The 14,033-nt window shown below is 43.6% G+C and overlaps 1 protein-coding gene across 1 annotated transcript in view; it reads left to right on the top strand.

The window, feature by feature from the left end:
• Positions 1–12,293: 12,293 nt before the first annotated feature.
• Positions 12,294–14,033, top strand: part of grin3a (glutamate receptor, ionotropic, N-methyl-D-aspartate 3A) — a 38,560-nt gene continuing 36,820 nt past the window's right edge. The window contains exon 1 of the mRNA XM_034603032.1: positions 12,294–13,719. Within this exon, the coding sequence (XP_034458923.1) occupies positions 12,964–13,719 (756 nt within the window). The 5' untranslated portion in view covers positions 12,294–12,963. The remainder of the gene's footprint in view (positions 13,720–14,033) is intronic.

Genomic DNA, 14,033 nt, shown 5'->3' with positions numbered 1-14,033 from the left:
GACGGCTCCAAAGGCTTTTTGCTAAGATCCTGCCGATCTGGAAGTCAAAGCAGCGCAGACGAAGAGTCTGACCCTCCAACAGCACTGTAAATCCTGTGTTGTCGTGTGGCTTGGGATCAAGTGACAACTCCACATCAAAATGATCGATGCCTTCTACAATGCATCCCTCAGGAAATTATGATGTATGATGCATAAATATCCTGCATCTTAAGGCCTGGGAAGATCTCCATTGATCATCTGTACAAGATGAAGTGCAACAGAGCGGTGCTGGAAATTAAATCCCAAATTCGACAGCCAGGGCCCGTCTTCAGAATGCACCGGGTTCGACTCCTTCAGGGGAAAAGGAAGCGAGGCTAAAACAAACTTGGCGGCCAACTGTGACAGCTGAGTTAAAAAAGATGGATCTAACTTGGGGGGAGGCACAGCAGCACAAGACAGGTCGTGATGGAGGAAGATTGTGGAAACTTTACGTCCCACCAGAGAGGAAGAGGATTAAGATAAGGCTTGTATGGTAGGTGACTTATAATCACTGTCATGTGCTATGATGTAAAGTCTTGATGATAATCCAGAAAACACGATGACAGGAAGAGGAAGTGGACCTTTGTTTGTTGAAAGAATTGTGACAGGTTAACAGAAATGGGCCCAAGGATGGGAAATTCAGGTACATGTATAAAACAAGTATCAAGTTGAATATTGTAACACATGTGCAGTAAGCATACTTGGGTACGGTCTCAAAATCGGGGCTACACAGAGATATTTACAGAATATGACAGATGCCTTGTCGGACCTAAAAACACCCTCAACTTCATGGTGATGCATAAACCATGAGTTGGCCTCCAGTGCAGCTCCCTGTGAAGTGGCTCCATGTCAAATACAGGGGATCTTGGAACAAGAGTCAGGCTCAGGTGTTGGAGCCTTGGGCAAACATGTCCTAACTGTTATTCCAAGATTCAGACAGGTTCAGAGTTGTGTGCGTTTCTAGTCCTGATGATCAGTTGTTTGGAACACCGTGCAGGAGTATTCCAGCGAAAGCCTTGATAGCTTGTGAAGAAGCAGTTCTGGTGACAGTTTGAGTGATTTAGAATCTGTTTGTTTGTCTGTTTACTTTTGGATTTTCTCACGGCAGTTCTCAAGAAATAAAAAAAAGACATGAAATAAATATAAATCCAATGCACACATCCAACTGACACAAGGTTCTATGACATGGATTGTGTCAAAGGCTCCTGCAAACACGGCTGAGAAATGTGTCCTTCCGTTCCCAATCAGCTAACAAGCTCACTATGTGCCTGCGATGAGATGGTGAGGGTGGGACAAGCTGTTGATCCTTCACCACAACATCTCATTTGGCTTCACCCTGCACGGCCTCCGTACGTCGAGTTGACAGAGCAGCCTTAAAGATGCACCCCCTAATGTTGCTGTGACATCAATCATCATTGTGTAAAGTCAATGGAAGAGTGTGTGACAACAGAAATCTAAATAAAATGAATAGACGCCGCTATTAGACTCGATGGGGGTGTCATGTTGTTTGGATGACGCTCTCACGAAAGCTGCATGAAAATCATCTCCCACTGACGGGCACCTTTGAATCAGGCCACACGTATTCATATTCACATTTCTGTCACTTGTTGAATTGACTGTAAGCATCGGTTTTGCTTTGCCAGAAATTGCACCTCTCAATTATAAGAGAAAAGGCTGAACCTTTTGTTGGTGATGTTTGCTTCTCATACACATGGAGCAGTTCTTTTTTTTTAACCTGCTATTTGAAAAGCAACACAAGAACTTTCAAATAATTCATCGGAGTCTTTGATTTTCTAATTTTGTACCTTTTTCATGTGCTTTTGTGCATTCAATGGGTATTTTTTTCCCGACACTCTATCCTGGAGCGAGCGAACAATAGCAACAGGCAAACGTGGACCCGGTGAAAACGATCAAATGAAATTGGTTGTTTTGTGTATGAAAGACGCTGCTGTTTGATACCCTCAATTTTCAGTTTGGCTGAAAACCGGGTTGTGAGAATGAAAAGACCTGCAGCCTGACTTCTGTGTGTGTGTGTGTGTGTGTGTGTGTGTGTGTGTGTGTGTGCGTGCGCGTGTTCAGCCACTGACGCTAATCACACAAACAAACACGGTGACCCGCTTTGTCGGAGCAGTTCTTAACTCTGCAGAGATTGCCGAGCGATGACTCACTTGTGCTCACTGCTCAGTGGGTTGCTAACTTCTCCAATGCGCTTCGCAAAACTTCATTTACTTAAGTGCAAATTTATTTGTCACCCACCATTGCCTCAGCAGCTGGTGAGCTGGTTTTAATTCAAGCAGGATTTGTCACTGATGTACGAGCTACATATGCTTCTACATGTGCAGTCATTGCTAAATTATTGGAGCAATATCTTTTTTTGTGCAACTTTCTCAATCCGTGTGAGATCAGATTTGTAAATATGTTTTTTTTAAATCGATAAATGTGTATTAAAACTGCATGAATAGATCTGTGCACATTCTCAAACACAACATTTGCAGATTATTTTACACTTACAAATTGAAATATGTGCAAATGGATGCTACACAACTATCCACACACACACAGACACACACAAAGCTAATATTTCATTCTATTACTATTTTCCATTCTAGCGAGGTCAGTTCTGGACATTATGTACATTTTAAAATGATTTGCTTGAATATTCCTTTTTTCGTGTATCGTCCAAAGTATCTCAGATATAAGATTTTGTTTAAAATACCTTTCAAAACACAATCAAGGTGTATAAATTACAGTTTTTTGTCGGTTTTGTTTTTCATTGTGTTCACATTTGCCCCAAAGTCATTTAGCCGCCAGCCTCCACAGCTTACATGCAGCTTATGGTCCTAAAGCTCATTCCTGTTGTTTACCTCATCATTTCGTCTGTTTCCAGAGCACCTCTGCAGGATGGGGGGGGGGGGGGGGGGGGTAAATCTATTTATTTTCTGTTAAATCTGTATCTGACTGACTGACTGCATTTCAAGCTTGGACTCATTCACACAGGATGGCTGAGAAAACACAATGGCACAGTGGGAGTGAGGAAGGATAAGGCTCTAACCAGTCAGGTCTATTGATTGGGGGAATGTGTCTGTCTGTGCAGGTGTGTGTGTGTGTGTAGGTGTGTGTGTCTGCGCAATTCTGTGCTCTTTCAGGTTTGCATCTATTTTTAGTGAACATGACTTTGTGTAATGATGAGAAATTGGGGTAGAAAATCGACTTTGCTTCCCTCCATTTAAAAGCATCGGTGCAGTTGCTCTCTGGTGCACAACTCGCCGAATCATTTTTGGCGACGCTCAGTTTTTGGCTGCTATGAAAGCGTGTGATAGAGAGGTGGTAAAGTTTGGGGGGCTGACAAACACACAGATTGTTTGGCCCGGGACCCGGGGGAGTTTGTGTCCGACATTTTTCTACAAAAAATGTTTATTCTTGGTGGTGTTGCATTTTAAAATTTTCTCGTTTTCCTTTTATATTAATGAAACCACTGCAGTATAAACCTACTGAAAAGTCTGGTGCTGGTGTTTTTCCCTCTAATGGAGTTTACCCACCAATGACATATTTCTGGGTCCACAGTCTCAGGCAGCTGTGTTGGTTCTATCTGATGGGATTGTGCTTATTGTCAATGACAATCAGTCTGAATAAACATGCACTCATTATCAACAGAAAACAGTCATGTAGTGTGTGCTGCTACGTTAGACAGGCGAGAGCAGAATCTTTAGAATGCACATGAGCCATCACATGCTTACAAATAAAAGTATTAATTAAATTAAATTAAGTATAAATAAAAGACTTTATCTTTAATTTCAAAGTGTTACGAAGCAACCAGGTATCAGTAAAGTTAATGTTAACAACAGTTTTTGCAGCTACCTTTACTTCTCAACATGAATGCCTTGAGGTGAGCAACACTATATAAAGGCTTTAAAATATGTCCAAGGTTTTACACAACTGCCATCAACCAAGTCAATATCAGACCATATTTGCAGAGCATGCTTGATAGTGAATCATTCCCGAGATCATGAGGTGAAGAACAAACACCTTTTCTACATGTACAGTGTGCGTGGACATGTCAGGCTGAGAACTGAGTTTCCCATCTCTCCACGACAAGAAATCCACCATCTTGTCTGTCAGCTAAAGAAAAGCACCTGTTGGAGCCAACTGTGACAGTCAGAAGGTTCTTTGATTGAATATGTGAGCATCTTCTTCATAAACAAAGGGTTAAAGCACCTATAATATACATTTCTAAGTTCCATGGGCACCATATTAGACATTCACGCCCTTTTACTTTTTATCAGTGTCGTGTCAATATCAGCATTCTACTCATAAGAACTGTTCTGCCCTTCTTCTAATGGAGAGTGACACGTTTGGGATTAGCTTGAAGCTAACATCAGCGTGAGATTAGCATCAAATAGACGATGGCTTCTGGTCTGTGTCAATATTAGCATTCTCTATATTCCCTGCCAGTGTCATCTGCCGGGTAAATGAAAGTGCACATGAGCTGGTGTAATAAGCATCTGACTGGGATGAGCGAGGGGTATTGATTAGGTAGCGTGGACACAAACTGACATGTTAATATCTGCAGGAGACGTCTAAAATACATAATCCGTTCAACATCATTAAAAGCTAAATTCATAATATTAATAGTAGTATAAAGATGATAAGCTCATTATTAAGTATTTTTAAACCTTTATCCACTATTTACTAAACTGGAAGCAAAAGTTGCCAGTTAATGGATTCATTCATAATCTGCATGTGAATATAATTTGTGGATCTTCTATTTTCTCATGCAGGAACATCACTATACTATTAGAGCTATTATATTTGCAAGGGGTTTGAGTTTAAGTGCATTGCTGAGACCTCTCTTAGGGCTAAATCAGTGAGATAAGAAAGGTCAGCGTGGAGGGCGAGGGTAAGAAATGGATCGAGCTCGAGAACGCCCAGACTCCGCTCTCCGTCCGCGGACGATCTTTGACTCCACTCTGGGATTCCCACATCATCGCAGTGTAAATGGTTTTGCCAGGAGATGAATCATCGGGCTCATTTTCTCTCTCGCCCCCGAATCCACCACGTTTGCTTCTGCTGGAGTCGGAGAAATATATGAAGTGCCCTCTTATCTTCATCAAATCAAAGAGCTTTAAACCTCCTGCTATCTTTTAACTTCCCTCAAACTGCTGCCTGCGAGAAGTAAAACCAGTGTGTCTGAATAAACTCTGGAAAAACCCCAACACATAACTACTCACTGTTTTATCAGGATTCTGGTATTATTATCACATGTAATGTCTCCTGTGCCATAGAGGTTATGTTTTCATCTGCATTTATTTGTTTATTTGATTGTGTGTTGGTAGGATTACGTAAAAACTACTGGACAGATTACCACTGGATGCTGTGTAGGTCAGGGAAGAAACTATTACATTTTGGTGAACACATCTGTAAAAATACTTTTTGCAGATCTGGATATTGATCTGGATTTTGTGAATCAAAATAAATATTTGTAGGAATCAATTACACTGAAAAAAATGGATTCTCACACTTATTAAATGGATTTTAGTGTGTTACTGAACCCTACAAATATTTTTTAATTCATTTTAAATTACTGAAACACATAACAAATAACATTATTTTCATGTAGTTTAGAGAATATTTATGTATCTGAAGCAAACTGTGAAGTACAATATGGTGATAAAAGGACTAATCTGCCTTGGCGGAGGTACAGTATGCACTCTCCAAGTTCCCTAAACATATTTTTCCATTTCAATATTTACTGAAATATCTGTTTCTGCAAGTGAGGCTGTTCTCGGTTACCAGTCATTTTGCTGTGGTATTTGTTATGTTGTCTGAGTCTGTGTTCGCTTGGCTCTGTCTTTTTTTTTTTGGCTCCTTTGATTAAATGGCAGGTCCTGAAAGACCCAGATGAAAATGGGGAGAAGATGGGAAGGCAGGGGCAAAAGACAATTTGGGGGAAAGAGACAAAACAAGATGAGGCAGAGGAGATGGAACAGCAGGACTCAGCCCGTCTTGACTCCTGGTCTGTGTGGCACCACGCTGTCCTCTGGGCGCCTGGCTGAAAATAAGGGTATTGTTCTCTTCTGCCAAATCTGGAATTTGTTATCTGGGGCGATGGTCCAAAGGGACGGAGACTGCCTGTCTGTTAGATAAAATAGAGCTTTGGAGTGAAGGACTTAATACTGATTAGAAAGCAGCAGAAACTGTTTAAAGAAAGGTCTCCTGCTCTTTCAGACGGTTTCTCGTGCGTTGTCTCCGTCTCTGCCGCTGCCTCAACTCTGTTATTTCTCCATTTTTCTCTCCGCACATCGTGTCAGGTTGAATTCTCATTCAGTCTGAGGCCTCCACACGAACACAGGAGCTACACATGACTCACTGCAGAACTCTCAGGGTTACAGAGCGGGATCCAAATCATCCCAATCTTACATGTGGGTCTTAAAGTGTTGTCTGGTTCCCTTTGGATGACAGTCACTCCTGCAGAGAATCGACTGATGTATTTATCGTTTTATCAGCTTCCTGTCTTCTGTGACCTAAACTGGATCATTAGGACCTTGTCGTGGCACCGAATGGAAATCGGTTGAGCAGTAATTCCCCTCACAGAAAAACTACATGAACTTCTCATGAAATTCATGTGTTTACATGTTTTGCAAATGGGAAACATGTGGTGTAGGAACATCTTGGTGGTAAAATGTGTGAAGCACCTGTAAATACCTATGTGAAACACATCTGATTACATGTGCTCTACTTGTGCTCCATATGTTGCAACATGTGGTTACATGTGGACACGGGAAAAACATGTGTGCACATCTGTCCACGTCTGAAAATCATATGAAATACAAATGAAAAAATATCAGTTGTGAACCCTGTCAGTCACTTGTTGTGTAAAACACCTGTGGTCCCTTTACAAGTAACTGTTACAGACAACATGGATGGATACACTACTGGAAATAACTTGATCTCCTTTTCTTGTTCTGATCTCAGAGGCTGAACCTTGACAGAGCCGTGTTTTAAAAGATTTAAAGTTACACCAAGGTGGACTGATTGACAGCAAGCATCGGTCTTTTACATATTTCATTTTCTTCTTATTTTTTTGGCAACATTTGTGAGCGAAGAGGGTAAAAATCTTACCACTGAGAGATTTCTGTTTGTATTGATCTGATTTCTGCTGAATCACTCGACGCTGCCTAATGATGGATTTAGTGCAAACAACAAATTCTCCAACTTGACAGAGAAAGAAGACAGCAAAAGGATAAAGTGTTTGTTAGTGTGCATGAAGATATTTACTCTCTTTATGCAGATTATACTAGAACTGAGCTACGGTACTGTCTGAATAAGCCTCGAGATTCTGCAGCACCAGGCTCCCTTCTCCCACTGCACATTGGCAACATGAAATATTTAGGGATTAATATTTCTCCTGGGCTGTCAGAGCTCGTCAACCTCAATTACAAAAAAGAAATCTAAAAACAAAAAAGCAGATGAATTTAGAATCTCTGGACCCGCAGCTCCCACTTACTCTCATCAGGCAAATCCCCCAAAGTGAAAATGAACAACCTTTAGATTAATTATTGGTTTTCACTGATTCCCGTCACCCCCATCGACAAATGGTTCAAAGCGCTCGACTCGGCTGCTACTCAATTTTACAGGGAAAAATCCCAAAACCCAAAATTAAGCTTTCAACAAGTTTTCTACATACTCTGGCAGATCAACCAACTTATTTCTTGGTAGCAGATGAATCCATCAACCCTGGTATGAGTTGGTATTGTATCATATCTACATGGTGCCAGTGAGGATTCAGATTGTGGGGGTAGAGAAAGGAGGGTTTGCATTTGGGATAGTTTTGCATTCATGTTCTGCTAATTCGAGCTGTGGGTTATCGCAGTCGTGCTTTTGGGTTAATTAGAATAAATCCATTATTAAATACACAGTTACTACAACCAAAGCACAGTACAACCTTTTAAGATAAAATCATAAACTCAAGCAAGCCTGATCTCTAAAATTCGTAAACTTATATCCACCTCAGATACTTTCAAACACTCCCAACTCCACCCTGAGCTCTGGGAACAAATCTATAAAACATCTTCTCCGTGAGCATTAAAACCTAAAACTATCCACAGAGCCCACGTCACCCCAGGTAACGTGTTTAAAACGGCATCGCCTGACACCGACTCCTGTTCACGACGCACTTTGGGCAGAAGAGACAATTATTTCCGCGTCACTTACACCTGCCACCAGTTCAGTCCCACTGGACGGCACTAACCAACAAACTCTCCTCTATCTCCAGCTGCAGATTCCCACTGTACCCTTCACTCTGCCTGCCGACCCACATTAAAGTTCCCAACTAAATATAGGAACACTTCACTCGTCGCTCTAAAATCTTTTAAAACTGAGGAAAACCTTGTTGTGTCACTCGCTGGATCACAGGACACACTTCAACAGAGACAGTCTCTACTGGAACCAGCCCGTGTCCATCACATGTTGAGGGTGAGTGCCTCCTAAAGGGGGGGAAGGAATGATTGGCAGACAACCCCCCCCCCCCTCAAAGGGATGTAAAGAAAGAAGACCCTGCCCCCAGAGCATCAAGGGGGGAAGTTCAAGTTGTGGTAAGAGGAACAGCTTCCCCCCCCCAACAGTCTGGAGCATGAGCCCAACAGGTGAAGCTCTGCATTACACAAGTTACAAGACAGATTCTATTTATGTATTCCTCTATTATTAGCTACTGCAAATTAGCTTTTTTAATAAATACATACATCAAAACAAACATCTGTCCCCCCCGTGCTGTGCACAGTCCCTATGGTGGATAGTGCCTTCTGCCACAGACCCTCACTGCCCCCCCCACCCACCCCTCTCCTCCTGCTTTCTGCTCTGGTGCCTTTAAAACCCATCACACCCAACAACTCTCTCTTTTCTCTTTTGTTCTTTCTTTTAAAAAAGCCATGCACCCTCTCGATTCATCCTTTGTCTCATGCTCCAGTCTCCGTTTCAATATTATTGTCCCACTGTTGTATATTTGCAATGTGCGTTGTATGTCCGTCTATGTTTAATCACTCATGTGTTACAGATACAAATCAAAAGATAAAAGTGTATTATATTATATTTGATGCGATATACGAGTCCCTGGAACAATAGGGCTATTCCATGAAATATTACGGCATCAGCTTGATGCTGTGAAAGTCGACTTCTGAGGCGGATTAAATTATTAATATCAGGCGTCTGCTCGCGCTGCCTCGACTGAATCAAGGCTTCCACGCAAACCCCAGTAATACAAACAGCTGTGTGTTCGTCATAACAAAGGCCGACTTGTTCATTTATGGAGAAGCTGCAAAGTCAAACACTTCAGCTGAACATTCATCACGATCCATTTGTGTCTCAGACTCAATCTGATTCTCAAAAAGAATCAAATGTGTAAAGACGACTTCTGGTAAAGAAATCAACTCGCACTATTTATGAAGATGTGACCTTCAAATGTATAAATCATTATTTGGGCTGAAACCCTCTCCTCTCTGTGAGTGCGTTATTTTAACAAATGACAGATGCAATGGCCTCCACATGACCGTGCAAAGTTTTTGTCCTGTGCGTGATCAGGTGCGTATATTTAAAAAGTGCTCTGACCTTTTGTTTCCCTGCCTCCAGGTTTTATCTGCTCTGTTTGCTCTGCTGCTGGAGGGAGAATTGAACCACGGAGGAATTTGGTTGGGGGGGTGGAAAGGGTCAGCGAAGTCTGCAGAGTCACTTAACAGGGAGCAGAGTCACAGAGAGAGAGAGAGAGAGCAGAGAGCAGAGAGAGAGAGAGAGAGAGAGAGAGGAAGGGGACAGTTACGTAATGGTGCTGACAGAGGAAGAAGACAGACAGGGGGACGGATCAGCAGGAAGACGGACAGGTGAGGAAACTGGTCAGCAGATCAGACAACTAAAGCAGAAACATGGAGACATGCTTGAATAATCAAGTGGACAAGGGGTCAGACGGATCAGACAAGGACAAGTTAGAGGGCAGATGTATAAGAAGGAGAGATCAGATGAAGTGACGAGCAGGAAGTCAACTGGGGGGGGACGGACAAAGAGAGGAACACAGGAAGTTACAAGGATAAAGAAATCCAACGTGGACGGAGAAACAGAGCAGCAGAAAAACAGAAGAATGACAGACGAGGAAAACACTGACAAACACATTCATGAATCATCACAGAGATCAGATGATTTGGTTTTACACACAAACAAAGCTCGAGGAATCTTGGTTATTTTCTCTTATCACAGGAGTTGAATGTTTCTCCACACACAACAAACAGTGATACGTTTTGTAGGCCTGACCATATTTTGGCTAATCTCTATTAACAGCTGTGTTCATATCAACTCAGATTAATTAAAAAAGATGATGCAGAGGATGTTTTGCTTGTCGCACAGACTGTTCACCTGCGGGCAACCAAAGCCTCTTCAAACCTGATTGGTCAAACTGGACACGGAAACCAGAAGCTTCAGGCTTCTTGTCCCTGGCAGAATTTGTTGGAGGATAAACATAAATAAAATAGAAAATTGATCATCCTCGTTTCAACAAAATAAATCATATCATAGAATCCCTTCACGTTTAAATCTCATCCTGAGAGGAAACCAGGTTCGTGGAAATCCGAATCAACTGAAGCCTTTTTGAAGGTCGTGTGGAACATAGGTCTGATATCTCAACACAGTGTAAAATGTCAGGGTTAAAAAATCCATTGGTTTCGATGGGTCTTTTCAAAGATTCACTCTATTTCACCTTGAATCTCCCCATCAATGCAATTTCTCCGTTTCTCCCTCCTGTGTTTGTTTCCTCTCGAATGAAACACCTTCCTGATGTATCCTCGACCTTTAAAGAGGCTGTAGACTCTTGTATCGCTTCTTTTTTCAAACATCCTTTCTTCATTCTCTCTTCTCCTCACAAATAATCACTTTTCTACATCTTCCACATCATCTGCTCTTTGTCTCCCTCCTCTCTCTAACGACCCCCCCCCCCACCACCACATTTTCATCTCCTCCCTCGGGCTCTCCATCATTTCTTCTCCTCCTTCTTCTCCTCCTGTCCCCTCTGGTTACCTCTTCCTCCTCTTCCTCCCTGTCAAACTTCCTCTCATCCGTCTCTCCCTCCTTCTCCTTCCTGACCCACACACTCAGGGTCATGTTGGATCGGATCAATCAGGGTCATTGGACTTTCCAATATCACCGTACCCCTTCTCATTTTGAGCCAGACCATTAGACAATCATTAATCTTGATCGGGCCATTAACAAATCATTAATCTGGACTGCTATTTAAATGCTGACCTGTGGGGTTACCGCGGCAACATGAAGCCCCCCCGGAGATCCTTCAGCAGCCGTTAATGATGTAATTGGGTGTCCTTAGAAATGATTAAATAAAACAATCTAATTAACTATATAAGCTGAACAGGGAGAGAAAGGGACACATCAGCACATACTGCATGTTACACTGTAAAATGAAACACGTTGATTTTGATTAAAAAAAGATATATAGGAAACCTTGAGAAATGTGAGTAGATAGAACAATAAGTCTTTAGTGTAAGAAACTTAGATGCATTCACTTATTTTTTGGTCAAGTTGTTTCAACTTGAGAATCTCAAGGGAAATAAAAAACTGGAATACTTAGAAAACAACTTCAATTATGTCTAGAACACTGTTTCAAAGCAAAAGACAATGTGTACACAAAGTGATGAATGGGAAATGAAAATATGATGACTCTAGTGTGTACAAATACAGCTGCTCTGTATGTTTACACTGTGAAATAATAAACTAATACAAGTAGTCAACAGGTGATGTGAACATATGTACATTTTAGTGTTATCTTGCTCATTTAGTTTTCTGCCAGTTTTAGGCAAAACAAGTACCTTACACACATAACATTAGTTTAATCAACTACTAGAGAGAAAAGAGTTAAACTAATATAAGCATTTCCTATAACTGTGTATAAAATGATATCAGTGTGATTTTGGTGAGTTGAGGATTTGCCAAGTTGCAGAAATGCTGTAAATATTTAGGCTATAATCCAGTCACCTGTAATGTGAAGTTGTTCCATGTGAATAACTAATGATATTATTTTTGTTTTCCTCCTTTTTCATTTTCCTATATGTTATTCCTCAATTGTTCATTACTGTTTTCCCATCCATCCATCCTTAACATAACGTCTTCCCCCGGACACTGTTCGGAGGTGGTGGCTGGGTGTATGTGGGTGGGTGGGGGCTAAGTGAGGACGGGGTTGAAATCACATTGGAACGTGCGCAGAGGAGCCGCGCTCTGGTGCCGGAGGTCTCCCCGGAACAAGTGTCAGTGCAGAGGGCGACTTGAGCCAAGCGGCGTGCGCGCTCTGGAAAAGCTTCTACTCCAGTGTTTATCGCAAGGAGGGACATTTTCTTTTTATCGCGACCACCGGGACGAGGTGGGGTTGTCTTGCCTCCTGAGCTCCGGGTGATACTGGGATCATGTTCCTGCAAAGCCAACAGATGTGTCCAGAGGTGGATTTCCCTGTTTTGGAATGTGTTTGATGCGCAATAACGGTTTTATTTTCTAAGACATCTCCCTCTCTGGGTTTTGCCTCCATGCTCCACACGTGCCACTGGAATATGTGCATTTTTTTACCCTGTGATTCAAAGATCTGTTTGATAATCGAAAGGCTTGAACGATGAAAATCTTTTGAGATGAAAAACAGCACTTTTGGGGATCACTGTGTGCTTGTGCGCGGCTCCTGCCTCACCTCGCGCCTCAGCAGCCTGTTGTCCGTGTCCGTGGAGAAACGCACAAGTTTGCCGCGACCTGGAGCTGGAGCCGGAGCCGGAGCCGGAGCTGGTGCTGGGGCTGCAGCTGGTTTGAGCGGCGCACCAGGGCCACACGTGGGGCGCCAGGGGGGGGACAGACGGAGCAGCCCCGGTGTTCGGCCGGTCTGCGGTTTGACAGCGCATTCGGCGCAGCTGTGGAGCGAAGATGATGAAGACGGTGGTGATGATGATGATGAATGGCCCGACAGCTCGAGCAGGCACCGGGGTTTCACCACCATTATGTCTGCTCGTGTGCGCTCTCATCTTCCTCCCGCCGTGCGCCCACTCGCACCCGCAGCCGTGCCAGGTGCTCAAGCGGATCGGCCACACGGTTCGGGTCGGGGCGCTGCACGTCCAGCCTCGCCTGCTCCCGGCCACTGCCGGCAGCGGTTCTGAGGACCGGGACACCGAGGGAGGCTGGACCGGGGAGCGGCGGTTGAAGTTGGAAAAACAGCTTAGAATAAGTGCCAGTGCGCCTGGATACGCAAACCTCAGGACTAGAGGCGCAATTAACAACCAGCGGGGAGCCAACAGGAATAAGAGCCAGGCGCGGCAGCGGGAGGAGAACATCTCCAAGGAGAACCGGGTGTTTGCGCCCCGGGACTCGGTCCTGCTCGCCGTGGAGGCTGTGAACCGGGCCGGATTGCTGCCCTACAATTTGTCCTTGGAGCTCGTCATGGCTGTGGGGTCCGGACTCGGCGAGCTGCCCGCGTTCTCCTTCTCCTCCACGGGCAGCCCCGAGGACGAGGACCCCCTGTCCTTCCTGGAGAGCGTGTGTCACACGGTGATCGTGCAGGGGGTCTCCGCCATGATCGCCTTTCCACGGAACCGGGACGAGTTCGTTAAGTTGGAGTTCGTGTCTCTGGCGCTTCGTGTGCCGGTCGTGAGCGTCGTGCAGAGGGAATTTACGCGCCGCAGTGAGGTAAAGAGAAAAAGTGAATTCCCCATTTTATTTAAACTGTTTGTAACTTTTGATTATTCCACTGTGACAAAGGCAACAACAGCTGCAGCTGATGTGATAAACAACACCACATGTCCAAAAAGAAACGTGTATGAACAGGAGCCAGGTCAATTTATAGAAATATAAGATTTCACTCAGTTCAAAGATCCGAGTGAAATGAGTTGAGGTGGATTCACGAGGCCTGATTCACCAAGTGCCACGAGTGGCCCACATTTCCGACAGCAGCTGGAGGGGGAGACACCTCCTCCTGTTACAGATCTATTCCCCCCCTCTCC

This window comes from Hippoglossus hippoglossus, chromosome 12 (assembly GCF_009819705.1).
Source record: "Hippoglossus hippoglossus isolate fHipHip1 chromosome 12, fHipHip1.pri, whole genome shotgun sequence".
Classification (NCBI taxonomy): Eukaryota; Metazoa; Chordata; class Actinopteri; order Pleuronectiformes; family Pleuronectidae; genus Hippoglossus; species Hippoglossus hippoglossus.
Note: the sequence above shows the minus strand (reverse complement) of the source record. Positions and strands in the feature narration are given on the sequence as shown.